The sequence below is a fragment of the Osmerus eperlanus genome, chromosome 19 (assembly GCF_963692335.1).
Source record: "Osmerus eperlanus chromosome 19, fOsmEpe2.1, whole genome shotgun sequence".
Classification (NCBI taxonomy): domain Eukaryota; kingdom Metazoa; phylum Chordata; class Actinopteri; order Osmeriformes; family Osmeridae; genus Osmerus; species Osmerus eperlanus.
Genome location: NC_085036.1, coordinates 4768993 through 4796756, shown reverse-complemented (window position 1 = coordinate 4796756; position 27764 = coordinate 4768993). Strand labels below are relative to the sequence as shown.

The following is a 27764-nucleotide window of genomic DNA, read 5'->3' as shown; positions in this document are numbered from 1 at the left end:
TTATGTAATGTACCCAAAAAGGAAATCATTTATGTATTAAATTATATATTTTTGTTGTATGTTGTGTCTGTTAGAGTGATGTTGGAGTCTCTATACGAATGATGGTTAAAGGACAGTTCACCTGAACAAGATGCAAAGTGTAATTAAATTGTTCTCTTATTGAAATTGTACTCGCATTGGAGAATATAAGGCATATTCGATTAATTTGCCTTTTGAGGAAGATAATTAGGCTAGTTAAAAGTTCAAAGGCTATGCTAGTTGTCTTTTTTTATTTAAATGCTATTTTGTTTACTTAATATTATGTAAAAGTTGTTGGACCACAATTGGTATTTAATAAAAAAATATTATATATTAATATTGACATGCCCCTTAATTAGGTCAATGGCAATGCTGTTAATGTTTGAAGTGGTAGATTTAACATGAAAGATTAATTTGAATCTTAGGGTAGTTTTCAGAAAGTTCTGGTTGTATGTGTGTAAATTCTGCCTTTTAGTTGATGCTGAGAAATTTTTGTGGAATCGTACAAAAGTGCTAATTAAGTTATTTCTACTGTCTTAAGTCAAAAGCCAGAATTGTCATTAATGTATAATTTCTTTAACATGGGAGGGAAAGCAAATCACTGCTTGTCATTTTTGGTATACGTGGCATTTGTGTATCGGTTGGTTGATTTTGAATTGAGTAGTTTAGACTTCTAATGTTTCTATCTTGATTAACAAACAGGCTTGACAAACTGTATTGGAAATAAATAGTTAAATGTATGTTCGTATTTTGAACATAAGACTGTAAACAATGATCTGTTTTTCTATTTATCCTTTTCGCAAAGGTAGCCTAATTGGTTTGATAGGTTTGTACCCTCGTCCGTTTGCCAAATACATAAAAGGGTTTGATTTACGTTGTGATGTATTACATTTGTATCTAAAGTAATTTGACTACAGCTACAGAGAATCAGAGCAGTAAACAGCAAGGATTAGAACAATTAGAATCCAGAGTGATGTGTTAAGAGATTACAGGGATTTGAGGGAAAGGTGCTGTTCGGTTGCTGCTTATAGCAGTAGCTCATTTCTCACTGCACGTCCCTCTTTTGTCACTCTCCCTTATTTTTATTTTATTTTTTACTGTCTTAGCTGTGCTTGCCCAAGCAGCTTTTGGGAATGAGTTTGTTTGTGTGTGTGTAGTGACGCAGCAGTTTCCCAGCCCTCAGTGTGTGGAGGTGGAGGGAAAGGCTAGGCAACAGCCGACGCAACCGGGCAGGCAGGCTCGGCGGTGCTCCCATCACAATGCTGAGTCACTAGCCAGCAGACGACCCAGACACAGCCCCCCCACCAGCACCTCTGTCTCCTCCCAAGCACCATCAAAGATGGCTAATGCTCTTCATCCTAATCCTTTCTCAGCCTTCTTTCTCAGCCTCCTTTACCTTTACAGTTTCCTTATTCTGTTATTACTCTGAAATCTCCAGCTGTTTGAGAGACAAAGACAAGGAGAGAGGAAGATATCGCAAGCTGGAGAAACCTTGTGACAGAAGCGTGACTGTGTGGGCTGTGTCCTCTGGGTCTCCTCCCATTTAGGATGAAACCTGATCCGGGGGGGGGGGGCGTGCATCAACGGAGCAGCAAGCTGCATGCCGTTCTGACATCACCATTTTTGGCATCTAGTGTGCTTTAGGTTTCCACTGCCCACCCCATATTTTTTTTTACTTCAACCAGTGTCCTCTCTCATTTAAGTATATTAATAACTAATTCACTTGAAAATTCCCAATTTACTACTGGAAGTCTACTGACCAACTTTGCATTCACTTCTCCTTCTATATTCTTCTGAAGCTGACAGTACTATAGTATGCATATGGAATTTCATTGTGGAACCACTTTTCTATTCCCTGTACCAGTCTTGCTGTGTATGCTAGTTTGCTTGGTCCACTATTCAGGCAGTTTCAGTGGCCCTAACCCTATGTTTCTAAAGCAATTTTTATCTTCATACCTAGATGTTTATTGAACTACACTATGACTTTTAATATTATTTTTTTCTGCTCTTCTGCCAGTAGAAGAATGTTGCTGTGGCTTTGGGGTAGTTTCACCAATACATTATTAACCTTAAATCTGGTGAACACGGCAGGCTTTTTTTTTCTTCCTGGCCATCATGCAGGATCTGATTAATTATTCTAGTAGTATTCAGGCATGACATCTCCCTGGTATGGTCTCTGCTATACCAGCATTACCTCCAGTCTGTGGCAGTCTGTTCAGTCCAGTGTGTTGCATGCAGCTTATGAATGGGGAGAGTCAATTAGCCCTGTGCCATTACATTAAGTTAGTGGGTCAAGTGGGAAATGTTTGGTCATATTTATGGACTGAGGTGTTAACATTGAAGGCTAAATTGGACACTGCATGTGTGAGCGTATGTGTGCGTGTGTGTTATTTTATGACCCGTCTGTTGATTGCCGTGATTGCACTTCTATGGCTCTGCTCCTTTTTATGGCCCCATTTACCAATGAATCTTTGTAATGTTTCCATTGACTCGCTCCAGTATTGAACAGCGATCCATCTCAAGCACCTGCACTCTCACATTAACATCCTCTCTTAAATCGTTTTATTGATGTAATGATAGGTTACTTTCCACTAAGTAATAATATCAGGGGGAAATAAAGGCTTCTTACTGAGATTTCTCCCTATGTCAATGGGAAGAACCAGAGAGGTGTGTTTCCACAGCATCCGTGTATAGCAATGTGGGCTGTCACAATGACCCAGAAGAAACCTTGTTCAAATACTTGGGGTGTAATGGCTTTGTGACCTTGTGCAAGAGACCAGTCCCTGTTGTGCCAACTTTGAAGCTAATTACTAATTACTTTCCAATTCCTAAAGTAATTGGGTGTGTTCAAGCCTTCGGTGAGCACAACCATTGTTCTCTCACATATATATTATTATTATTTATTCATTTTCCCACCCCTAAGGATCCCTCAATAATTGGACTACACCGGTGTCAAAATGTTTGTCTTGTTAGTAGGGGTGTAACAATATATCGTGGAACAATATATCACAATACAACAATTGTACAATATGTATCGTAGAGTTATGGCAATATTTTTACAATATAACGTCCGTTTGATCCTATTGGTTGAGCTACCAGCACGCGACCTACTCTGCGTCATGCGTGCATTCATTGCATTCACAGAAATCGCTTGAACTGAGTTAACTAAATAAACAAAGAAAGTTATTGAAAATGTTTAATGTTTTGGAAATAATTGAATTTCAGTTTAATTTTAAACCAAAATCAAAATATCGTGATACGTATTGTATCGTGATACGTATTGTATCGTGATACGTATTGTATCGTGAGCTGAGTATCGTTACACCCCTACTTGTTAGCGATTGCGTTGCTTGTATTTTTATTTTTTACGTTCCGTTGCATGGTTTAGGAGCTTACAACGTTTTTGTGGCAAAGAAAAGTGCCTTGTGTGGCACAAGGGAACTCAGTGCTAACCTAACATCACAACGTCAGCATACGTGAAAAAATGTGTAAAAGGTGTAAAAATTGACCTCATCTCTATGACTTAAACGTCATTTTAAGTTTTTCCCTTCTCATGATATTTTCAGGCATTTAGCCTACTCATTGCATTCATTCATTAATAAAGAACCCCCTTTAAGGATTATTCTACTACGTTACCCGGCAGTAGAAGATGGAATCGCGATTCAAACAGTACCATCTGCTAACTGAAAATATGCCCCCAAAAACGTAAATAAGCTTGACATTTATTTAGTGGAAAATCGCTCATTCATTAAAAGCTCACTGGTAGCGATCATTGTCAGTAACAACGCAAAATGCGATATAGCCCTGTGTGGAGAAGCTGCCCCGGTAAATTGTACTACTACGGTACAGTACTAGACTACTGCTGTGTTCGTCTTGGTAGCGATTGCGTTGGTTGAATTGGATTTAACGTTCCGTTGTACGGTTTAGGCTGAAATTAATTATTTTCATGAACAGATTGACAACGTTTAGGCTGTGGCAATGAAGTTCAGGTTAGTAGTTAGATAGACTTTTGATTTAAGTAAGGGGAGTGCCGAACATGTTCTGTCGCCGTTTGACTTCCTAAACAGCTGTGTACTGTAGATGTTTTTGTAGTGTGTCTCGCGTAAGCTACAGCGTTGCAGTGAGCTACACTGGTTTGAAACCACAGGTAATGGTAATTTCACCAACAAATCGTTTACTAATGTCAGAATAAATCCTACAACGAAAATGTATATAGGAATATAGGAATGTTTATTTTAACGACTGAAAACAGATACATCATAGACCACTGTAGTATGTGTTGCCCGGGCAACACAGGCTAATGTCATGATGCTAATACTTCAGTGAAATAGTAGACTACTGTTTCCGAAAGTAGATGTACTTCCTTAATAATATCAGCTTATACTGTACATTACACATCACAATTGTGTGTCATATCACAAAGTAAAATGAGTAAATAGTTATCACCCTGCAGGGCTCTAGAGTGCGATCAATTTGGTCGCATATGCGACCAAAATTTGTACGGGTGCGACTAAAATTTTTACTAGGTCGCACCGGTGCACCTAACCTCCTCGCATCCGCTGCCTCTCCAGGAACGAAGCGTTTGTTTCTTCTTTGACGGAACTCGCACTCATGGTTGGATCATATCGTGGTCTAAACTAATCAGAGACAGAGATGGGGCGGGTCTTTGCCTCTAATTGGCTGTGGTCCAGATATTCCTGTAGGCCTACACTGCTCCGTGCTGTGTGATTGAAATTACGACCTGAGCACCAGAGAATCAGTTATGGCAGACCTGGGCATTGTACGGCCCGCGGGCCACAACCGGCCCACAGGCTGTTCCAATCCGGCCCGCGTGAGGTAAATCAAAAATTAAAAATAAATAAATGTGTTGAGCGGTTGTAAATATGTAGTCCTGAAACACTTGTGATCAGGCAATTTACATATGTGCGCTTGCGCAACCTCACCGACAGGAGAGTTAGGTGGTTAGCCCTCGAAAATGAAAAACGAAAGGTTGATACAGAATGTAGAGTTTTTAACAAGACATGGACTTCTAAGTATCTGTTTACTGAGGTCAAAGCTGTGTTCTTAGTTTTGGAGAACAGGTCGCTGTGTTGAAGGATTACAAATTGAATCGGCACTAAGGGACTCAAGAAAAAAACGAACGCGGACATAATAAGAACTTGACTGATTCAGTGGGCGCGGGCTGATGGTTTGCTAGTTAAATTGCACACTCGGATCATCACCTGTCAGCTGTCCTTCGCATATCCACCTCAGACATTCAGCCATATTTCGATGCACTTGTTCAAGCCCACTGGATTCCTCTCACATAACAAAATGAACTGCAAAAAAGTATTGCTTTTTGTATAAAGTTGATCAATTGCATATCTTTAACATACTGCAAAACAACTTTTCAGTGTTGGTGAAGATTAACTAGAAAATGAAACACTGATGTAATGATTATTTTAGTTTTTACTGTTACTTCGATAGTCTTTTCCTAGTTGACCAACATGTAAAATATTTATATAAATATTCACAGAATATCCTTATTCTTCTGATAACCAGTAGCAGCTAATACAAATATATACTTTACTGCTTTTTACAATGGGGGAAAATGAATAGTGAGCAGAATTAAGTTCAAGTTATCGTTGATGCGGCCCTCCAACACATTTCAGGTTTCTCATGTGGCACCTTGTCAAAATTAATTGCCCACCCCTGAGTTACGGAGCTGGGCCATGGAGCTAACCCATGGAGCTAGGATGTTGATGCTAGGGAGAGTGTGGCAAGCTGGTTTAGCCAAGGCCAAAGGGCAAGAAAGCCAAATTACAGGTGTTGGCCATCTGAAGGGCATGCGACAGCAAGGGGGGACCCGCTATAAGACTTTGAGCCATGAAATGTTAGGTCTCAGTTCAGGGAAGCACTTTTAAACAGTAGCACTTTCTATTTTGAAATGTTTTATTTTGCTTAAAATGTTTTAGTTTGGTAGCTCAGTGAAGCACTTAAAATATTTATATATATATATACAGTATGATTGTGCTTCAAATAAAAAAATATTTACCTACACCTTATTCTTGTTTAAGGTCATTTACATAATATATATGAATGTATATGGAGCGTGATAAAAAGGTGACCTTGAAATTGTGGCGACGCAAGGAAAAATTTGGGTGCACCTAAATTTTGTGCTGGTGCACCTAAATAAAAAAGTTAGGCGCACCAGTGCAACCAAGGGAACAAGTTAGTCTGGAGCCCTGCCCTGGCCTCTTTGCTTGTGGCGTTTCTGCAGCTGCCTTGCAGTAAAGCTATAGTTAGCCTAGCTATCCCCCAAGTTAACAGATGCGAAACGAATGTTCTGCCAAAGGTAGTCACGCGTGTTTTCGTGACGTTAGTGACGTCAGTGACTGTGGCTAGCAAATTAGCCACCGTTAGCTTCACTTTTCGCCACAAAAACTTAACTTGAGCCTAAACCATGCAACGGAACGTAAATTCCAATATAAGCAACTCAATCGCTACCAAGACGAAACTTTTGACACCTACGTTGTCTATGTAGGCCAAATATTGACTGAGTTTTAGGGGGGCAAAAAAATTAAAATAATAATAATAACTAGAGAGGGTACAATTTCTGGGGAAATTGTAGGGTGTGCTTGCTTGCGTCGGTTGCACAGGGGTCCGTTTTTGAATGAAATTTTTACAACTGATTTCTGTATATTTTATATGAAAATGCATAGTTATTATTTATAAAGATTAAATAGATTAAAAAAAAACAGACAAATGCTGCTCATTTACAACTGAAAATACGAGTGAAGTGTAGAATGAAATAGATGTCTTCTCATTTCCCCTGCAAGAGGCAGCCTCATCGTTGAATCAAAACGAATACATTTGGCAGACCGGTGTAAAAATTGACCTAATCTCTATGACTTAAACGTCATTTTAAGTTTTTCCCTTCTCGTGATATTTTCAGGCATGTAGCCTACTCATTGTATTCATTCATTAATAAAGAACCCCCTTTGAAGATTATTCTACGACGTTACCCGGCAGTAGAAGATGGAATCGCGATTCAAACAGTACCATCTGCTAACTGAAAATATGCCCCCCAAAACGTAAATAAGCTTGACATTTATTTAGTGGAAAATCGCTCATTCATAAAAAGCTCACTGGTAGCGATCATTGTCAGTAACAACGCAAAATGCGATATAGCCCTGTGTGGAGAAGCTGCCCCGGTAAATTGTACTACTACGGTACAGTACTAGTAGACTACTGCTGTGTTCGTCTTGGTAGCGATTGCGTTGGTTGAATTGGATTTAACGTTCCGTTGTATGGTTTAGGCTGAAATTAATTATTTTCATGAACAGATTGACAACGTTTAGGCTGTGGCAATGAAGTTCAGGTTAGTAGTTAGATAGACTTTTGATTTAAGTAAGGAGAGTGCCGAACATGTTCTGTCGCCGTTTGACTTCCTAAACAGCTGTGTACTGTAGATGTTTTTGTAGTGTGTCTCGCGTAAGCTACAGCGTTGCAGTGAGCTACACTGGTTTGAAACCACAGGTAATGGTAATTTCACCAACAAATCGTTTACTAATGTCAGAATAAATCCTACAACGAAAATGTATATAGGAATATAGGAATGTTTATTTTAACGACTGAAAACAGATACATCATAGACCACTGTAGTATGTGTTGCCCGGGCAACACAGGCTAATGTCATGATGCTAATACTTCAGTGAAATAGTAGACTACTGTTTCCGAAAGTAGATGTACTTCCTTAATAATATCAGCTTATACTGTACATTACACATCACAATTGTGTGTCATATCACAAAGTAAAATGAGTAAATAGTTATCACCCTGCAGGGCTCTAGAGTGCGATCAATTTGGTCGCATATGCGACCAAAATTTGTACGGGTGCGACTAAAATTTTTACTAGGTCGCACCGGTGCACCTAACCTCCTCGCATCCGCTGCCTCTCCAGGAACGAAGCGTTTGTTTCTTCTTTGACGGAACTCGCACTCATGGTTGGATCATATCGTGGTCTAAACTAATCAGAGACAGAGATGGGGCGGGTCTTTGCCTCTAATTGGCTGTGGTCCAGATATTCCTGTAGGCCTACACTGCTCCGTGCTGTGTGATTGAAATTACGACCTGAGCACCAGAGAATCAGTTATGGCAGACCTGGGCATTGTACGGCCCGCGGGCCACAACCGGCCCACAGGCTGTTCCAATCCGGCCCGCGTGAGGTAAATCAAAAATTAAAAATAAATAAATGTGTTGAGCGGTTGTAAATATGTAGTCCTGAAACACTTGTGATCAGGCAATTTACATATGTGCGCTTGCGCAACCTCACCGACAGGAGAGTTAGGTGGTTAGCCCTCGAAAATGAAAAACGAAAGGTTGATACAGAATGTAGAGTTTTTAACAAGACATGGACTTCTAAGTATCTGTTTACTGAGGTCAAAGCTGTGTTCTTAGTTTTGGAGAACAGGTCGCTGTGTTGAAGGATTACAAATTGAATCGGCACTAAGGGACTCAAGAAAAAAACGAACGCGGACATAATAAGAACTTGACTGATTCAGTGGGCGCGGGCTGATGGTTTGCTAGTTAAATTGCACACTCGGATCATCACCTGTCAGCTGTCCTTCGCATATCCACCTCAGACATTCAGCCATATTTCGATGCACTTGTTCAAGCCCACTGGATTCCTCTCACATAACAAAATGAACTGCAAAAAAGTATTGCTTTTTGTATAAAGTTGATCAATTGCATATCTTTAACATACTGCAAAACAACTTTTCAGTGTTGGTGAAGATTAACTAGAAAATGAAACACTGATGTAATGATTATTTTAGTTTTTACTGTTACTTCGATAGTCTTTTCCTAGTTGACCAACATGTAAAATATTTATATAAATATTCACAGAATATCCTTATTCTTCTGATAACCAGTAGCAGCTAATACAAATATATACTTTACTGCTTTTTACAATGGGGGAAAATGAATAGTGAGCAGAATTAAGTTCAAGTTATCGTTGATGCGGCCCTCCAACACATTTCAGGTTTCTCATGTGGCACCTTGTCAAAATTAATTGCCCACCCCTGAGTTACGGAGCTGGGCCATGGAGCTAACCCATGGAGCTAGGATGTTGATGCTAGGGAGAGTGTGGCAAGCTGGTTTAGCCAAGGCCAAAGGGCAAGAAAGCCAAATTACAGGTGTTGGCCATCTGAAGGGCATGCGACAGCAAGGGGGGACCCGCTATAAGACTTTGAGCCATGAAATGTTAGGTCTCAGTTCAGGGAAGCACTTTTAAACAGTAGCACTTTCTATTTTGAAATGTTTTATTTTGCTTAAAATGTTTTAGTTTGGTAGCTCAGTGAAGCACTTAAAATATTTATATATATATATACAGTATGATTGTGCTTCAAATAAAAAAATATTTACCTACACCTTATTCTTGTTTAAGGTCATTTACATAATATATATGAATGTATATGGAGCGTGATAAAAAGGTGACCTTGAAATTGTGGCGACGCAAGGAAAAATTTGGGTGCACCTAAATTTTGTGCTGGTGCACCTAAATAAAAAAGTTAGGCGCACCAGTGCAACCAAGGGAACAAGTTAGTCTGGAGCCCTGCCCTGGCCTCTTTGCTTGTGGCGTTTCTGCAGCTGCCTTGCAGTAAAGCTATAGTTAGCCTAGCTATCCCCCAAGTTAACAGATGCGAAACGAATGTTCTGCCAAAGGTAGTCACGCGTGTTTTCGTGACGTTAGTGACGTCAGTGACTGTGGCTAGCAAATTAGCCACCGTTAGCTTCACTTTTCGCCACAAAAACTTAACTTGAGCCTAAACCATGCAACGGAACGTAAATTCCAATATAAGCAACTCAATCGCTACCAAGACGAAACTTTTGACACCTACGTTGTCTATGTAGGCCAAATATTGACTGAGTTTTAGGGGGGCAAAAAAATTAAAATAATAATAATAACTAGAGAGGGTACAATTTCTGGGGAAATTGTAGGGTGTGCTTGCTTGCGTCGGTTGCACAGGGGTCCGTTTTTGAATGAAATTTTTACAACTGATTTCTGTATATTTTATATGAAAATGCATAGTTATTATTTATAAAGATTAAATAGATAAAAAAAAAACAGACAAATGCTGCTCATTTACAACTGAAAATACGAGTGAAGTGTAGAATGAAATAGATGTCTTCTCATTTCCCCTGCAAGAGGCAGCCTCATCGTTGAATCAAAACGAATACATTTGGCAGACCGGTGTAAAAATTGACCTAATCTCTATGACTTAAACGTCATTTTAAGTTTTTCCCTTCTCGTGATATTTTCAGGCATGTAGCCTACTCATTGTATTCATTCATTAATAAAGAACCCCCTTTGAAGATTATTCTACGACGTTACCCGGCAGTAGAAGATGGAATCGCGATTCAAACAGTACCATCTGCTAACTGAAAATATGCCCCCCAAAACGTAAATAAGCTTGACATTTATTTAGTGGAAAATCGCTCATTCATAAAAAGCTCACTGGTAGCGATCATTGTCAGTAACAACGCAAAATGCGATATAGCCCTGTGTGGAGAAGCTGCCCCGGTAAATTGTACTACTACGGTACAGTACTAGTAGACTACTGCTGTGTTCGTCTTGGTAGCGATTGCGTTGGTTGAATTGGATTTAACGTTCCGTTGTATGGTTTAGGCTGAAATTAATTATTTTCATGAACAGATTGACAACGTTTAGGCTGTGGCAATGAAGTTCAGGTTAGTAGTTAGATAGACTTTTGATTTAAGTAAGGAGAGTGCCGAACATGTTCTGTCGCCGTTTGACTTCCTAAACAGCTGTGTACTGTAGATGTTTTTGTAGTGTGTCTCGCATAAGCTACAGCGTTGCAGTTAGCTACACTGGTTTTAAACCACAGGTAATGGTAATTTCACCAACAAATCGTTTACTAATGTCAGAATGAATCCTACAACGAAAATGTATATGTGAGGAATGTGTATTTTAACGATTGAAAACAGATACATCATAGACCACTGTAGTATGTGTTGCCCGGGCAACACAGGCTATAATGTCATGATGCTAATACTTCAGTGAAATAGTAGACTACTGTTTCCGAAAGTAGATGTACTTCCTTAATAATATCAGCTTATATTGTAGTTACATTACACATCACAATTGTGTGTCATATCACAAAGTAAAATGAGTAAATAGTTATCACCCTGGCCTCTTTGCTTGTGGCGTTTCTGCAGCTGCCTTGCAGTAAAGCTATAGTTAGCCTAGCTATCCCCCAAGTTAACAGATGCGAAACGAATGTTCTGCCAAAGGTAGTCACGCGTGTTTTCGTGACGTTAGTGACGTTAGTAACGTCAGTGACTGTGGCTAGCAAATTAGCTGCCTTGCAGTAAAGCTATAGTTAGCCTAGCTATCCCCCAAGTTAACAGATACGAAACGAATGTTCTGCCAAAGGTAGTCATGCGTGTTTTCGTGACGTAGTGACGTTAGTAACGTCAGTGACTGTGGCTAGCAAATTAGCCACCGTTAGCTTCACTTTTCGCCACAAAAACGTAACTTCAGCCTAAACCATGCAACGGAACGTAAATCCCAATAGAAGCAACTCAATCGCTACCAAGACAAAACTTTTGACACCTAGGTTGTCTAGGTAGGCCAAATATTGACTGAGTTTTAGGGGGGCAAAAAGAAATAAAAATAATAATAATAATATATATGTGAGAGAACAAAGGTTGTGCTCTCGCCGAAGGCTTGAGCACACCCAATAATAATAAAGAGAAACAGGAAAACAATAGATTGTGAGAAAACAGTAGGTCACAACTAGAGAGGGTACAATTTCTTGGGAAATTGTAGGGTGTGCTTGCTTGCGTCGGTTGCACAGGGGTCCGTTTTTGGATGACATTTTTACAACTGATATTTCTGTATATTTTATATAAAAATGCATACTTATTATTCATAAAGATTACATAGATTTAAAATATTTTTTTTGCTGCTCATTTACAACTGAAAATACGAGTGAAGTGTAGAATGAAATAGATGTCTTCTCATTTCCCCTGCAAGAGGCAGCCTCATCGTTGAATCAAAACGAATAAATTTGGCAGACCGGTGTAAAAATTGACCTAATCTCTATGACTTAAACGTCCTTTTAAGTTTTTCCCTTCTAGTGATATTTTAAGGCATTTAGCCTACTCATATTGCATTCATTCATGAATAAAGAACCCCCTTTGAAGATTATTCTACGACGTTACCGGCAGTAGAAGATGGAATCGCGATTCAAACAGTACCATCTGCTAACTGAAAATATGCCCCCAAAACGTAAATAAGCTTGACATTTATTTAGTGGAAAATCGCTTTCATAAAAAGCTCACTGGTAGCGATCATTGTCAGTAACAACGCCAAGTGCGATATAGCTCTGTGGAGAAGCTGCCCCGGTAAATTGTACAGTACAGTACACTACTGCTGTGTTCGTCTTGGTAGCGATTGCGTTGGTTGAATTTGATTTAACGTTCCGTTGTACGGTTTAGGCTGAAATTAATTATTTTCATGAACAGATTGACAAAGTTTAGGCTGTGGCAATGAAGTTAAGGTTAGTAGTTAGATAGACTTTTGATTTAAGTAAGGGGAGTGCCGAACATGTTCTGTCGCCGTTTGACTTCCTACAGCTGTGTAGATGTTTTTGTAGTGTCTCGCGTAGGCTACAGCGTTGCATTGAGCAACACTGGTTTGAAACCACAGGTAATGATAATTTCACCCACAAATCGTTTACTTGTAATGTAATGTCATAATAAATCCTACAACGAAAATGTATTTGTGAGGAATGTTTATTTTAACGATTGAAAACAGATGCATCATAGACCACTGTAGTATGTGTTGCCCGGCCAACAGAGGCTAATGTCATGATGCTAATACTTCAGTGACATAGTACTACTGTTTCCGAAAGTAGATGTATTTCCTTAATAAAATCAGCTTATATTGTACATTACACGTCACAATTGTGTGTCATATCACAAAGTAAAATTAGTAAATAGTTATCAACCTGGCCTCTTTGCTTGTGGCGTTTCTGCAGCTCCCTTGCAGTAAAGCAGTTAGCTTAGCTATCTCCCAGAAGTTAACTAGCTGCTAAACTAATGTTCTGCTAGAGGTAGTCACGCGAGTTTTCGTGACGTTAGTGACGTAAGTAGCGTCATTGACTGTGGCTAGCAAGTTAGCCACCGTTAGCTTCACTTTTCGCCACAAAAACATAATTTCCACTTAAACCATGCAACGGAACGTAAATCCCAATAGAAGCAACTCAATCGCTACCAAGACGAAACTTTTGACACCTAGGTTGTCTATGTAGGCCAAATATTTGAGTTTTAGGGGGGCAAAAAGAAATAATAATAATATATATGTGAGAGAACAAAGGTTGTGCCCTTGCCGAAGGCAAAGCACACCCAATAATATATATGTGAGAGAACAAAGGTTGTGCCCTTGCCGAAGGCAAAGCACACCCAATAACACGATGGGCATCTGCATTTAAATTCCTGACCAGCATGGTCAACGGCCCTAGAAGATGGATTGTCAACCATCCGCTTAGCTGTCACGCAAACCAAGTGCTGTCTGCTAGCATGGCTGGTCAGGGATTGTTTTCGAAAATTGTCGGTGCCTGTGTAAGAAGATCCACTTTTGTCTGCTTTGGACGGGAACATACGACAGACAATACAGTGCATCTTAGTTCCATAAAAAATATTGCTTCCGTTTGAGCTCGTAGCTCTACTTTGCTGCCATCTTCACTTTATTGTCTCGCGCCAGTTGTTAAAAAATGTATAAAGATTAGAGAATTACAATTTGACAACCACTCGTCCCTCATTACTCAACTCTTGATTTGACAACTGTGCGCCCCACGAGCTGCAAAGTTATTTATGCATTTAGCAAATAGCAAAACATATGAAGGATGTTAACTTTTACAATGCAAATTTTTCTTTCAATCAATAATTTGCAGTGGCCCGATCGGGCCAGTGAGTTGCTAGTTTAACTGTTACGACGTTACTTTTTACTGGCCCCTGGCCATCGGGCCATCCTTATTGTCGAGCCCTGCCCGGTATTTGTCTAAACTAGCGTGTTGGGCCTTGTTGGTACAAGGTTCAGTATTCGTGTTTCACAATGTAACACTTCTGTCACTCGTCCCTCTGCTCTGTTCCAGGAGGAGAGACTTCAGCATGCAAACCTTCATCTGTCCGGCCTGCCCCCTCGTTTTTCTTCCACGCCGCCGGGCCTCCCATGGCTGCTCCCATGCCCCATTCTCACCAGCAGTACAGTGAGCGGCACCAGCAGCCCACTGAGCCGGCCGGGCCGGCGCTGCCTCACAGCGAGCAGGCACAGCAGTCTATCGGCAGCCAGGTGAGGCTCTCCAGCTCCAGGAGCTGACAGGTGCACCCACCCACGAACCACACCCAAAACAAGTGCACCCCTATCCTATACAGATTTCAAGGTGTTGGCAGTCTTGCTCCTTGGAGAGGTACACGCAACACGCAGTATGTAAGCAACCTTCCCTCTCGCACTTCCTGGAAAAAAGAAGCTTCTCAGCGCCCCCCCCCCCCCCCCAGCCATGTGTCAGAGGAGGTTGGGAGGGTGGGGGCTCAGGGAACATCACAGCCTGTGTGTGTGAGGCATGGGGAATAATAATAAACAGGGTGATTTTCCACAAAATTTTTATTACCGCTGACCATCTAGTCCATTACCCAAAAATAATCTACTGGCTGCTGCTGAACACGCTCAGCAGCTCCCATCATACGTGTGTCTGATGGCAGACCTTTATCATGGACCACGTTTAGAATGCCACCTCCTGACCACAGAGTACCTCAGTGCAGCATATGTTTCTAGTCCTGTACAGTCGCATGACAGGCCCACAGCAGTGAAACACACAGATTTTTCAATTAATTCTTTTGATCTGACTGCTGTGGTGAGTTTGTCTTGTCAATAACTTTTTACGGTGGTGTTTTTTTTAACCCCTTTCCCCTCTTCTCTCTTGTATGTGTGTGTCCTGTGTTCGAAGGTGACCCCTGATGTTGTCATGTTACAGAGGCGCATGCCCCAGTGCTTTCGCGACCCTTCCTCTGCTCCCCTGAGGAAACTCTCTATCGACCTCATCAAAACCTACAAACACATCAACGAGGTAGCTAATACCACCAGCCGTCCCACAGCCACGCCTTCACCCCTGTACTCAGTCACGCACGGCCAGTGTTCACAGATTGTTGTTTCTGTGCCCGTGACACACACACAACTCACATCACATTTCACAACCACGTCACCGCTACGTCACACATAACTTTAAAACAACCATTTTCCACTTGTACCCCACTGCAACTTTCTGACATGTTAGAGTTAGCGGACAAGCGTTAGTCAATACAGAGCCCCAGGTGTGGCCCAGTCACAGGACTGACAGCGCTGTCGTTCCCAGGTTTACTATGCAAAAAAGAAGCGTCGTCACCAGCAGGGCCAGGGAGAAGACTCCAGCCACAAGAAGGAGAGGAAGGTCTACAATGACGGCCACGACGATGACAACTACGACTACATCGTCAAGAACGGCGAGAAATGGATGGACCGCTACGAGATCGACTCCCTCATAGGAAAAGGCTCCTTTGGCCAGGTGAGGCAACGTGTGAGTGCGGGCGTGTGTGTTAGATCTACACATGTACCTGTCCTCACATCATCACAGAGCAGTGTCCGTACACACAGAGTTTGTTGTTCAGTCACCTCCCCAGAGATACGCTAGTGGTCTCCACCAGGCCCTTCCAGAAACGCTGTTATAATGTTGCATGTTGTTCTCTTGAAGCAGACGTCTGCTGAATCAGCAGAACTTGGACGTCTCCATATCCCTGTGTGTATATAAGTGCATCTGTGTGTATAAGCACTATCAATCAGAACCCCTCCTCTCGTCCCCCCCTCATGGTTAGACTCGCACTACACCCGTCTGAATGTGTGTTTACGGTGATTTGTGTTGGGTTCTCCCCAGGTTGTAAAAGCGTACGACCGTGTTGAGCAGGAGTGGGTGGCAATTAAGATCATCAAGAACAAGAAGGCTTTTCTAAATCAAGCCCAGATTGAAGTTCGGCTCCTCGAGCTCATGAACAAACATGACACAGAGATGAAGTACTACATAGGTAAGTCTCTTTCTCGCTCCCTCTCTACCTCCCTCTTATCAATCTCTCCACTGGTCATGGTGCTACTGTAGACACTGCCATGGCAGGTTCAATACAACATGATGCACAGAAACCACATCTTCAGTTCAGTAGAATGCTAGTCGGGCAGGAATTCTGTTGAGTGGGTTTTTAAGGTTATGTTCATGTTAATTGGAAAGGTTATGTGATCATATTTTCCTATCATCTGGTGTGGCCATTGGTCGTTGAGCTTACATGGCGTTCTTTTCCTTCTCTCCCATTGGCTCCTTCCCCCCCTCCTCTCCCCAGTTCACCTGAAGCGCCACTTTATGTTCCGGAACCACCTCTGCTTGGTGTTTGAGATGCTCTCCTACAACCTGTACGACCTGCTGCGGAACACCAATTTCCGCGGCGTCTCGCTCAACCTCACGCGCAAGTTTGCCCAGCAGATGTGCACGGCGCTGCTGTTCCTGGCCACGCCCGAGCTCAGCATCATCCACTGTGACCTGAAGCCCGAGAACATCCTGCTCTGCAACCCCAAGAGGAGCGCCATCAAGATCGTGGACTTTGGCAGCTCCTGCCAGCTGGGCCAGAGGGTGTGTAGAGAGAGAGAGAGAGCTATAGCGAGAGCGAGCTATAGCGAGAGCGAGCTATAGAGAGAGCGAGCTATAGAGAGAGCGAGCTATAGCGAGAGCGAGCTATAGAGAGAGCGAGCTATAGAGAGAGCGAGCTATAGAGGGCTTGATGTAGTTAAGGTTCTTGTCCTGTGTTCCCCACAAATATTATGTAGATTTGCAATGTCCAAATGAACATGTATTAAACGCACTATACATAGAAACTCAATCAAAGTGTTCATCTCTTAAAATCCAGAGATGGTCATTTATGGAATGGCAAAATCTAAACAGTGTTTCTCCCCCCCTCAGATATACCAGTACATCCAGAGTCGTTTCTACCGCTCCCCTGAGGTGCTGCTGGGAATGCCTTATGACCTGGCCATAGACATGTGGTCTCTGGGCTGTATCCTGGTGGAGATGCACACCGGGGAGCCCCTGTTCAGCGGGGCCAACGAGGTAGGTCCCCCCCCACCCCCCGATGCGACCTGCAGGAGCTCTCTGTATGCCTGGTGCTGCCCTGGCCAAGACCCACACATGGGGGGTTTAGCAGAAGGCAAATTTCGTGGGACATGTATGAAAACACTTCATTATCTGACTTGGGCCTAGATCAGGGGTCGGCAACCCGCGGCTCTAGAGCCGCATGCGGCTTTTTAGCGCCGCCCTAGTGGCTCCCTGGAGCTTTTTCAAAAATATGAAAATGGAAAAAGATGGTGTGAACATATTTTTTGTTTTAATTATTAAAACAGAAATGTTGAAAAAATAATTATACACATTTTTACAGCAAAATGTGTATGTGTATAATAAATATTTTATTTCAACATTTCTGTCAACGAAGATTTACGTCATAGCCTGCGACACACGTTTCTTTCAGCTTGGCGTAATGCCAGACAGGTGGCTGTTGCAAACAAACCGGCGGGTGTGTCATGGGCCATGGATCCCAAAGGGAAAAAGAGAAATATAGCTGAGGAGAACAGAGGATTCAACAGTTTTTGGACCGAATCATTTGCTTTCATTGCCAATGCGGAAGGATTGCCTGCATGTTTGCTTTGTAATGAGAAGTTGTCAAATAACAAAAAGAGTAACGTGGAAAGACATTTCCAGGGAAGGCATGCTACATTTGCAGCCGAGTACACAGTTGGGAGTGAGAGAAAAAGTGCGATTGCATGAATGCTCATTATGTATTTGTAGCCTACTTATCATTTTGATAATATAGCTAATATAGACCAATTATCACCCTACGTCACACCACTGTCAAGCATGCTCAACTGCCCATGTCGGCTGCAAAGGACGGACTTCTCCCAGGTATACACTTGGATCAGGTCATCATATATCTTTGGCCACTGGATTTCAGAGCTTGACATTAACTTTTTGAGGCACTTGTCCTTTGAACAAATACATTTACGTTTCATTTGTCCATGCACAAAAGTCACTTGACCCCCGATACCTTAAATATCCTGACCGAGTGATAGGGCAAAACTAGCCTGGCTAACGGAGGTCACTTTCTCAGGCAAATGACGAATGAAACAGGCTTGGTTAAAGAAATCCGAGATGTTGGCTATCTTCAGCAGGCTCGTATCTACAAAAGGTAGTCCTCCCTGACGTTTTTACTGTAGAATGGAGTGAACGGGCAAAACTAGGCTGGCTCGGGCAAAACTAGCCTGGCTAACGAAGGTCGCTTTCTCAGGCAAATGATGAATGAAACAGGCTTGGTTAAAGAAATCCGAGATGCTGGCTATCTTCAGCAGGCTTGTATCTACAAAAGGCAGTCCTCCCTGACGTTTATAGTGGAGAATGGAGTGAAATACAACATTGTGCACACTGCCAGTGAGCGACCCGAGTCTGACTGAGGCTAACAACGTCAAAACAGTGTAACGGGGACGCAGTCTCACTCAGATTGCCAGTTTTACACAAATCACAAAAATAATTGGACCAGCTGGCTAAAAGCAGAATTCCCATATCTCTTTAAAGCTGCCCTGCTTGACTTTTAAGGTGTATAATTGACTGTAAAATTATGAACTTTGTGACGTGAAGACATAGCTGCCGCATAAGATGCGGTCTACCGGGCGACATTCTCACTCAAATTTCAAGACTTTCGTAACCCAAATCAAAATTCTGATGTGACAGATCAATGGGGAATCGACTTTTCTCTTAAAGGCTGTCCTTCTCGACCTTTTTGGTCTTTTTAAATCGTACTATTTGTATAATCCGTGTACTTCTCTAACCATTATAAAGGCTATCCTTTCCCGGTTTTCTGCAGCCACATTGCGCGCGCATCCCGAATGTTTACAAACAAATAATTGGTCTATAGACACTTACAGCATGTGTTGCCTTCATTATAAGGCATATATAAGGCTTTTAATTTTTTGCGGCTCCAGACAGATTTGTTTTTTGTTTTTTTGGTCCAATATGGCTCTTTCAACATTTTGGGTTGCCGACCGCTGGCCTAGATGAAGATGGAGAAAACATTTGTTTTCTCTGACCAGTAGAGGGAGCTCAAGAGGGAATCAAGAGAGGGGACCTTTTTTTTATTTTAGTTTTAATTTTTTACTTTATCTTTTGTGTATTTTCTGTTTAGCAATTGATGGAGGGTTGTACAGTGTTGAAGGATTGTATTTGTTTTGCAAAGGGTAGGGTTCGTCTTTTTAGGAAGCTTTTGTGGTATATAGTAGGGTCCAAAAGCCTGAGACCACATTAAACATTTAATGGAAAAATTGAAGACAGCCAAGCATCACAAGAAACTCTGGAACATTGTCCAATCATCCCGGGAAAACATGGGTCATCAGGTTTAGCTCGAACTTTCACACTGTTATTAAAGCAACAAAATACAAAGATATTCTGAAATCCATGTAAAGTTTTTCAAAGATTCAACTTCTCACTCAATTTAAGCTGATAGTATCATTTGTAATGAGGACATTTGTTCTACATTCAAAACAAACGCAGTTTAGTGGAGTCAGATTTTCAGAATTGCGTCCAGTTTTTTAAAGTTGGGCTTCACTACAGTCTCAACTTCTTGATGTTGTAGGTGGATCAGATGAATAAAATAGTTGAGGTGCTGGGTGTGCCTCCCAATCACATACTGGACCAGGCACCCAAGGCCAGGAAGTTCTTTGAGAAAATGTCTGACAGTACATGGAGCGCAAAGAAGACCAAAGATGGCAAACGGGTAAGAAGCCTTCAGTTACTGGTGCACACCCATCTAGCCATAAACCTCACTTATCCTCTAGACATAACTTCACTTATCCTCTAGCCATAACCTAGCTATAACCATAACACTTATCTTCAGGTCGTTAACCTTCTGTTTTACCTACAGATAGTTGTCCTTTATGGTTGTTGATGTGGTTTCTGTTTTACCTACAGACTGTTGTTGTTTGGTGATGTACAACATCGTTCCTCTCTTCTTGTCCTCCCAGTATAAGCCGGCGGGGACGCGTAAGCTGCACAGCATCCTGGGCGTGGAGGCGGGTGGGCCGGGGGGGCGGCGGGCGGGCGAGTCGGGCCACGCCGTGGCCGACTACCTGAAGTTCAAGGACCTGATCCTGCGCATGCTGGACTACGACGCCAAGAGCCGCATCCAGCCCTACTACGCCCTGCAGCACAGCTTCTTCAAGAAGACCGCGGACGAGGGCACCAACACGAGCAGCAGCGTGTCCACCAGCCCGGCCCTGGAGCAGTCCCAGTCATCAGGCACCACCTCCAGCACCTCCTCCAGCTCAGGTACCGCAGCCAGCACAGCACAGCAGCCCCCGTCTGCTGCCGTGACAAACGATGGTTGACGGAGACTGTGCCGTCTCTAGTTTCTACATACAGACAGAATTGGTTTACAGGCATTTATATATTAATAATGAAATGCACAATACTTTTGCCTCATCAGGTTGACTCTGCCTCCATATTCATTATCCTGTCAAAACAGATTTTTATGAAATTCATGACGATCATCCTTGGACGCCTGGTGCTTGTTTCCCGTGAGAGTGAACCATGTGTGTTTGTGGTTCTGTCCACAGGGGGCTCCTCTGGCACCAGTACCAGCGGGCGGGCACGCTCAGACCCCACGCATCAGCACCGGCACAGCGGAGGACACTTCAGCGCTGCCGTACAGGTCATGGACTGTGACAACCTCTGCCCACAGGTGAGACTCAGGGATTTAGCCTCTCACTGGGGTTTTAGTTTTTTGACAAAAATAAAAAGAATCGGGTCATTATTTCATGGCTCTAATGGTATAATCTCCTCTTAAGCACAGGGCATTTTTGTTCTGCAGAATGGAATTTACAATGGAGTAATTATTGTCAGGTCTAATGCTGTGTTCACACCGAAAGAGAAGCAAATATTTGTTTTGTGTTTATTTGCACGAATCGCTAGGAGCCAACCGTTAATTTCGTCAACCAAGTCCAAAATAACTACTTTAAATACAAAGTAGTGTCGAATAGCAGAGGATGCCCACAGACGGCAACAATACTTTTACCCTCCATTTCCTCCAAAAACATCAGTCACATCTCAACATTGATAAACTTTCGCGACACCACGTCATTCGTGCGAATTCGCGCATGTAATCTGACCTCGAAAAATGTGCTTTGCGTTCGGTTTGAACACAGCATGAACCTTGTTTTTGTTGTAAGTAATGTCAGTTGAGCTTTGTTCGTAGTCAGAGGCAGTAATGTGTTGAGGTCAAGACTGTGTGTGTGTGATGGCTGTGTGGTTGTGGCAGCAGTCCAGGCAGCCGTTTCCCCCCCCCGCGGGCTGGGACGGCGGTGACGGGACCCAGCAGGTGACGGTGGAGACCCACCCCGTCCAGGAGACCACCTTCCACCTGCCTCCCCAGCAGCCCAAGGCCCTCCACCCCCTGGTCAGTGCTAATAGCTCCTCCCACCACCATCACCACGGCCACCATCACCATGGACACCATCACCACGGACACCACCACCCCCATGGACAGCAGGGCCTGCCAGCTCGGCCTCGGCCACGCCTTTACCACTCGCCCACCAACAGCGCCTCCACACAGGACTCCATGGAGGTGGTGCACGGCCACCTGTCCATGACCTCCCTGTCTTCCTCCGCCTCGTCCTCCTCCACCTCTTCCTCTTCCACCGGGAACCAGGGCAACCAGGCCTACCAGCTGCGCCCGCTCCCAGCCAACGCAGCCTTGGACTTTGGCCAGAATGGCAGCATGACCATGGGATTGGGTGCCTTCTCTAACCCCAGACAGGAGACTGGCATGGCAGGCCACCCCACCTACCCTCTGGGCACGAACACGGGGCCCGGTCACTACATAACGGAGGGCCACATGGGCATGAGACAGGCCATCGACAGGGAGGAGTCTCCCATGGCAGGCGTCTGCGTACAGCAGAGTTCTGTTGCCAGTTCCTGACTAAACTGAGGATGGGTTGTTATTTCTTTCAGTAATGTTTTTTTCTTTCTTTCTTTTTTCTTTTTTCTCTGTGTATTTTTTAAATGGTGGTGTTTTTTTTGTTGTTTTTTTTACAAGAAAAGTGCATAGAGATCAAAAAGCTGCTTAAAATTCAAGGGGAGATGATTACTGACCCGCTACAAGTGTGCAGAGCCGCCATCTCTCCTGTCCTCCATCCAAAGTTTCTCTCCTTGGTTCTGGGTTTTCCACACGGATTTCTGACTCATCACTTTGTTTTCACAGGGATTATTACCAATGTTTTATTGACTTGACCGTCTTGCATATTATACTTAATCATCCATTCATTTCACAAACACCTCTCACTCTACTCTGCATGGTCTGCATTAATCCTTGTTAATGTCAGCCTGGAGTTTAAAATTTTTGTTGAAAAAAAATCAACCTAGATTTTTAGTTGTTATGCCATTGGCTCTTAAAACAGAAATGCTATACACCATTACATTTCCCCTTAACTATTCCTATCCACACTTTTTAACTTTTTGTTTGCATAAGCTTTCCATATCTGGCAAGAATGATTTTGATTGTTTCTGTATTTATTCATTTTGTTTCAGTTTCATGTTAATGCAGTTCCACAAAGGAGCAATGTGAGGCCTGTAGAGGAAAGAAAGGAAGCCGGCACAAATTCCATCAGGTTGTGCGTTAGTTGGAGTGTGATACATTGCGGAGCCTGCCAGCAACATGGGGCTGATGGTAACTGTTCTCCAGGGCAGCAGGGGGCAGCAGAGGGCTGTTGCTCCTGAGTGGTGAGAGATGGGAGGACTCAGAAGGGCCACACTGAAGAGATGCACTGAATAACATCAGGCCACCAGGGCCCCATAGTCTACCACAGTGTGGATTTGTTTTTGTTTTTTGACCCTTTTGGCCTTATTGTTTTGTTTTTGTTTTTTTAAACTTCTCTGAAAGATGCGGAAGGAAAGTGAAAGAAGAACGTTACAGTTTAATGAGAAAAAGATATTTCCTGTATTTTTGAAGTCTGGATAAAGTAAACCCTTAATTCTTATCAGAAGAAAAAATTGGAAATATAGGAGTTTTTAGGATGGTAATTCAAGAGGCCTTTCTTTAAGATGTATGACTTGCTAGGCCCCCCTGACTGCTGGACCTTTGCGAGTTCCACAGAAGTAGTTTAATTTTGTATTTTCGTTTTGAGATGGATGAAATTTGCTACAACTGTCCCTGTCCTGCTTTATACTTGCTTTTATTTTTCTTTGCTTTTTTCTTCAGCATGTGGATCCTCCAACAGAGCTTCTGCACAAATGTCTTCTGTTCATCTTGAAATTGAAAACATGCAGAATTTTATGTGACCGTTTTTTTTTTTCGCCTCACAATTATGCTGTGAATTTTACAAGAATTTTATTTTCCCTTTGATAATTTATTGTACCAAAGCTGTTATTTTTTTTTATAGCACATAGATGTCTGTAACCAATAATGTAGCAGTTCTGCACTTTGACACAAGGTGTATCAAGACCTTTTTTAAATGTCAGTAAAAATGGCTGTATCTATTGCTTTAGCAAAACTGGAACTGTTGTTAAACTCAGTAAATTTACTGTTAGCTGTATCCTCGACAGAATTGGTTGTAATTCTTATTATTTTATTTTTTTTATACAAAAAATGAAACTAACAAAAACAAATTTCTTTCATTGATAGAACTTTTTTCCGTTATCAAGGACTTGAAGGAGACATGAGATGCGATGCTGGCTGCTACTCTGCAGGTTCCGGAGTATCAGTCTGGTGGCTGTGAGTCGAGGCCAGCCCTTGTGTTCACGTGTCAGAAGAGGGAAAGGCTTAAACGTGAACAGTGCTTTAATCCTTCAATTTGTGACCTAGGATTTATAGGCTGTTTCAAACGTGCCTACCTATTTGGCTAATGCTGCATTAGAAACCTATAGTGGCAGTCTTCACGGCAGTGGCTAAAATCTACCCCCCCCCCCTTCAAATTTAAAGCAACCCTATTTGATCTAGCTGAGCAGAGGCACTGTACGCATTCAAATTTCAATAAATATGTTTTTTAGGAGAGGGAGATAACTTCTCAAAATTAGAGTGTATCCACATGTTTGACAAACTCACCGTGAGTGTTGAATCCAAAAGGAAACTAGTAGGGATGGTGTGAGAAGTGAGCCCTGCCTGCTGGATGTTTGTACACATACTCCAGTCTTTTTCGTGCGATGCCTGGAGAAGGAAGTGGAACTGGGCCCATCCGTGTTGTGCCAGTTGTGAAATGAACGCAAAGGAGTGGCAACAGCTAGGGGAAAGGTATCCATGAAAAAAAAACAAAAAAAAACACAGGCTTCAGGTGTTTACTTTTCAACCCCATTTTAATAGTTGAAATAGAATTTATGTATATATTTATATTTTTTTAATAAAGGAAGTTTAGAACTCACTACTTTTTTCCTAATGGTATTTTGATTACATTTAAGTCAATGTGGAGACCATGCAGTGGAAGTTCTTCTGTGATATTAGTCAATGGGTAACAGTGCTTCCAGGCCAAAGTAGTTTGACAAAGCCAGTACAAATGCAAGTCTTGTAGGGTTTAAACATTTTAACAGGAGAGAGTAGATATTCATACCTTAAATATTATAGACAGGGTATAGTGTGTGGGTGTATGTCTATGAATCTGAATGACAGCAGTGTTTTAATATATAACAAATACATAAGCAATTATGTACACATATTACAGGAACTATTTTTTAGTTGCAAATTGGATTAAACTTCAACCGTGGGTCAATTTTTGAAGTTAGGCTAATACATGTGTGTAGAAAGCCATGATAGTCAACACAATATAACCACAAACATCCAACAATTAACTCCCAAGTGTTAAGTATGATTTATGCTCTGCACCATATTCCATTCAGAAAAAGGCTTTTTTTTTTGTCCTCCAGCCCAGTCCCCTGACCCCCTAGTCTGGTTTTGAGTGATTGACAACACAGTTTGGTTACAGGTTGTCTGACGTGCACTGTAAAGATTTAAACAGCATGGGAAAACGAGAAATACCTGTGTCCACAGATTGTAAGATCTAGTCAATACTTGCTGTGTATATGATGATGTTACAAAAAGATTAAAAATGGACAAACCCTTTGTATTATATTCAAACGGTCTTATGTATGATATAAAAAAGTTAATTAACTTGTATTGAGTCTGTTCTGTTTTTGTGTGGTCTCTGTCGGTCACTTTAGAAGTGCGTTCATGTTCTTGTGTTCTCAGATAATTGCACTAAACTGTTATTCTAGATTCTATTGGTTGTACCAAGTCAGTGTGTGAACATGAGTCACAAAGCTGATCTGAATGTGATGAACCTGCCAGTCACCAGCTTTAAAGAGAAGGTGCAGGTAGCCTATTGGATGTCATAGGAAATGTCTGAACTGGGAACTTGGTCATGCAACAAATGTGTTCCCAAGGCAACTGAAGGCCATCCCAGATTTTATTTTATTTCATATTGTTCTAAGCCACTCTCTAAAATGACCTGTGTTGCTTCTAAAAACAGCATGAAGACACCAGTATGGGCTTGTCAGTTGGCACAACATCTTACTAAAGACTCAACTACAAAGGGTCATTTCACAGACACAGGTGAACCGTAGTCCATTGACGAAAGACGGTGTAAGCAAGTGTTCTAAATCTGGCTCAATAATGACTGGGCCCTTAGTGTTTAATACAGCGTTGCTATCAATTTGGTCCTGTCATGTCTTGCTTCTATATCATTGAGTTTCATGACTTTTGTTTTTGCAAGCAACTGCTCCACAGACTTGGATGATCCAAAGTCATCAACTTAGAATTAGTATAGCTGTTTTGCTGATGATCTGTCAGGGCCACATATCCAGATGTATATCAAGCGTTTAAATGGAAATTGTGGAGATGGGAGAAACAAAATTTGATTGATTCAATTATGTGATAGCCTGACTAAGCCTTGAGCTGTCTGACAATCAACAGTTTTGAAGATAACCACATAGGTTCTTGACTTCATGTAATACATTATTATTTAAAACTTCAGTTCATTGGACTGTAATGACTAGGCTGTAAGTATGTTGTTTACAAAAGGGGCCATATACTGTGGGCTTGAGGATATTAACGAGAAGTACAATTTTAATACACTAGAGGGCTCTCTAAGACAAACAAGGATCATTTATGGCGAAAAAGGGAATCTAGATTAAGAACTGGCTTTACTCATGATTCTGCGATGGCGTATTGGTTTTCATCTTATTCGTGTGGTTTCTGTATGCCCATTAGATAAGTATTTAATGTCCCAATGCCCAAATAAGAACAAAAGCTAGCACATCCAGACATCCCCATGGTCTTTCTTCCATCTCGCCCATTCTTAGGGTTAGGCATACTGCTCTCAGGATGAGAATTAAACACGCAAACATGTTTCTTTCAAACATACTGTATCAATTTATTTAAAAACTTGGCACTATAATCCTTATAGGTTTCTGTACAATTATTGTGCTTTCATATAAAGCATGCTTTCATCCATAGCCCATGACAGAAAAACTGCATGGGGCTGGGTGGAGACAAAGAAAAAGAAAGATGTGAAGTTACAAAGAAAAAGACCGTTAGCAACACCTCTATATCTGCGATCTTGTAACTTACTAGCATTGTGCTGTACTTTCACTATTGTGATATTCGAGGAGAGCTACTGTGCCAAAGTGGCAGAGCTGACACTTGAAGACTTGCAAACAATACGTATTGTAAGTGCTTATTAGAAATAATTAGTAGGACTCTTATTATAGAGATAAACCTAGGCCAAGTATATTAACAATGATTTATAAGAACGTAGGTTTTATTTTAAGAATATAATTAATACAGAGCTTTGTAGCATATAAAATAAAACAACATTCCTTGTGCATTTAACTCATGATCATCATAAAATAAATTAGATATGCATTGATGTCTGATCCAATGATTGAAAATGGTTGAAGTCACCTGATTAGAAGGCCTTTGCATCAAAGAAAAACCTAGATTCTCAGCTCACTGTGTGTTTGTGCAAAGGAAAATAGAAAATTTACAGATAAGGTACAGATCATCTCTCTCCTCTGCCTTTTGCTTGCTATACACAAACAGTAACCTGGCAGCCGTGGCTGTTCTTGTGGGCAAAGTGCATTGCTTTATTGCTTAACTGTCAAGTCTGCGTTCTGTTCGTATTGTTATGAAAATAAAGCCAGATCTATATTTAATCAATGGTGCAAGGTAACTTGAGGTGTTTTGACACCTACTTATGGGTTGTTGTAGACTCTGAGGTTACTCTGAGGTTACTGTTGAAAGGGTCTGTTACTGCATGTTTACAGTCAGTTTTAAAACAAACATTTCAGAGACAGTCGTGGAGTGAGTGTTTTACATGAGAGACACAAAAATTGTATGGCCGCCTCATCATCATAGAAAATACTGTCTTAGTTTGACTAAGGCTGAGGAACACATACATACAGACATACCCAACACCTAGATACACACACACACACACATACAGAGAGAAAGACACACAAACATGGATTCACGAAACACATACACAAGGTCAGAGCTGCAAACTTCCTGCACTTTATCAAATCTAGAGTTTGCTTTGAATGAAACATTAACATATCTCCCTGTGTATAGGTTGTAACCTTTTGTCC

At 41.8% G+C, this 27764-nt stretch overlaps 1 protein-coding gene across 6 annotated transcripts in view; it reads left to right on the top strand.

Moving 5' to 3' along the window:
• dyrk1aa (dual-specificity tyrosine-(Y)-phosphorylation regulated kinase 1A, a) overlaps positions 1–25294 on the top strand; it is a 36562-nt gene extending 11268 nt beyond the window's left edge. For 2 of the 6 annotated variants that reach the window (XM_062485056.1, XM_062485058.1), the window contains exons 2-11: positions 14181–14377; positions 15033–15152; positions 15438–15626; positions 15993–16140; positions 16447–16733; positions 17061–17207; positions 19774–19914; positions 20162–20465; positions 20753–20877; positions 21454–25294. In XM_062485056.1, the coding sequence (XP_062341040.1) occupies positions 14258–14377; positions 15033–15152; positions 15438–15626; positions 15993–16140; positions 16447–16733; positions 17061–17207; positions 19774–19914; positions 20162–20465; positions 20753–20877; positions 21454–22113 (2241 nt within the window). In that variant the 5' untranslated portion in view covers positions 14181–14257 and the 3' untranslated portion in view covers positions 22114–25294. Of the gene's footprint in view, positions 1–14084; positions 14378–15032; positions 15153–15437; positions 15627–15992; positions 16141–16446; positions 16734–17060; positions 17208–19773; positions 19915–20161; positions 20466–20752; positions 20878–21453 lie in introns of those variants that run through there. The other 4 variants (XM_062485059.1, XM_062485057.1, XM_062485061.1 and 1 more) reach the window with 4 other exon arrangements.
• Positions 25295–27764: the final 2470 nt, after the last annotated feature.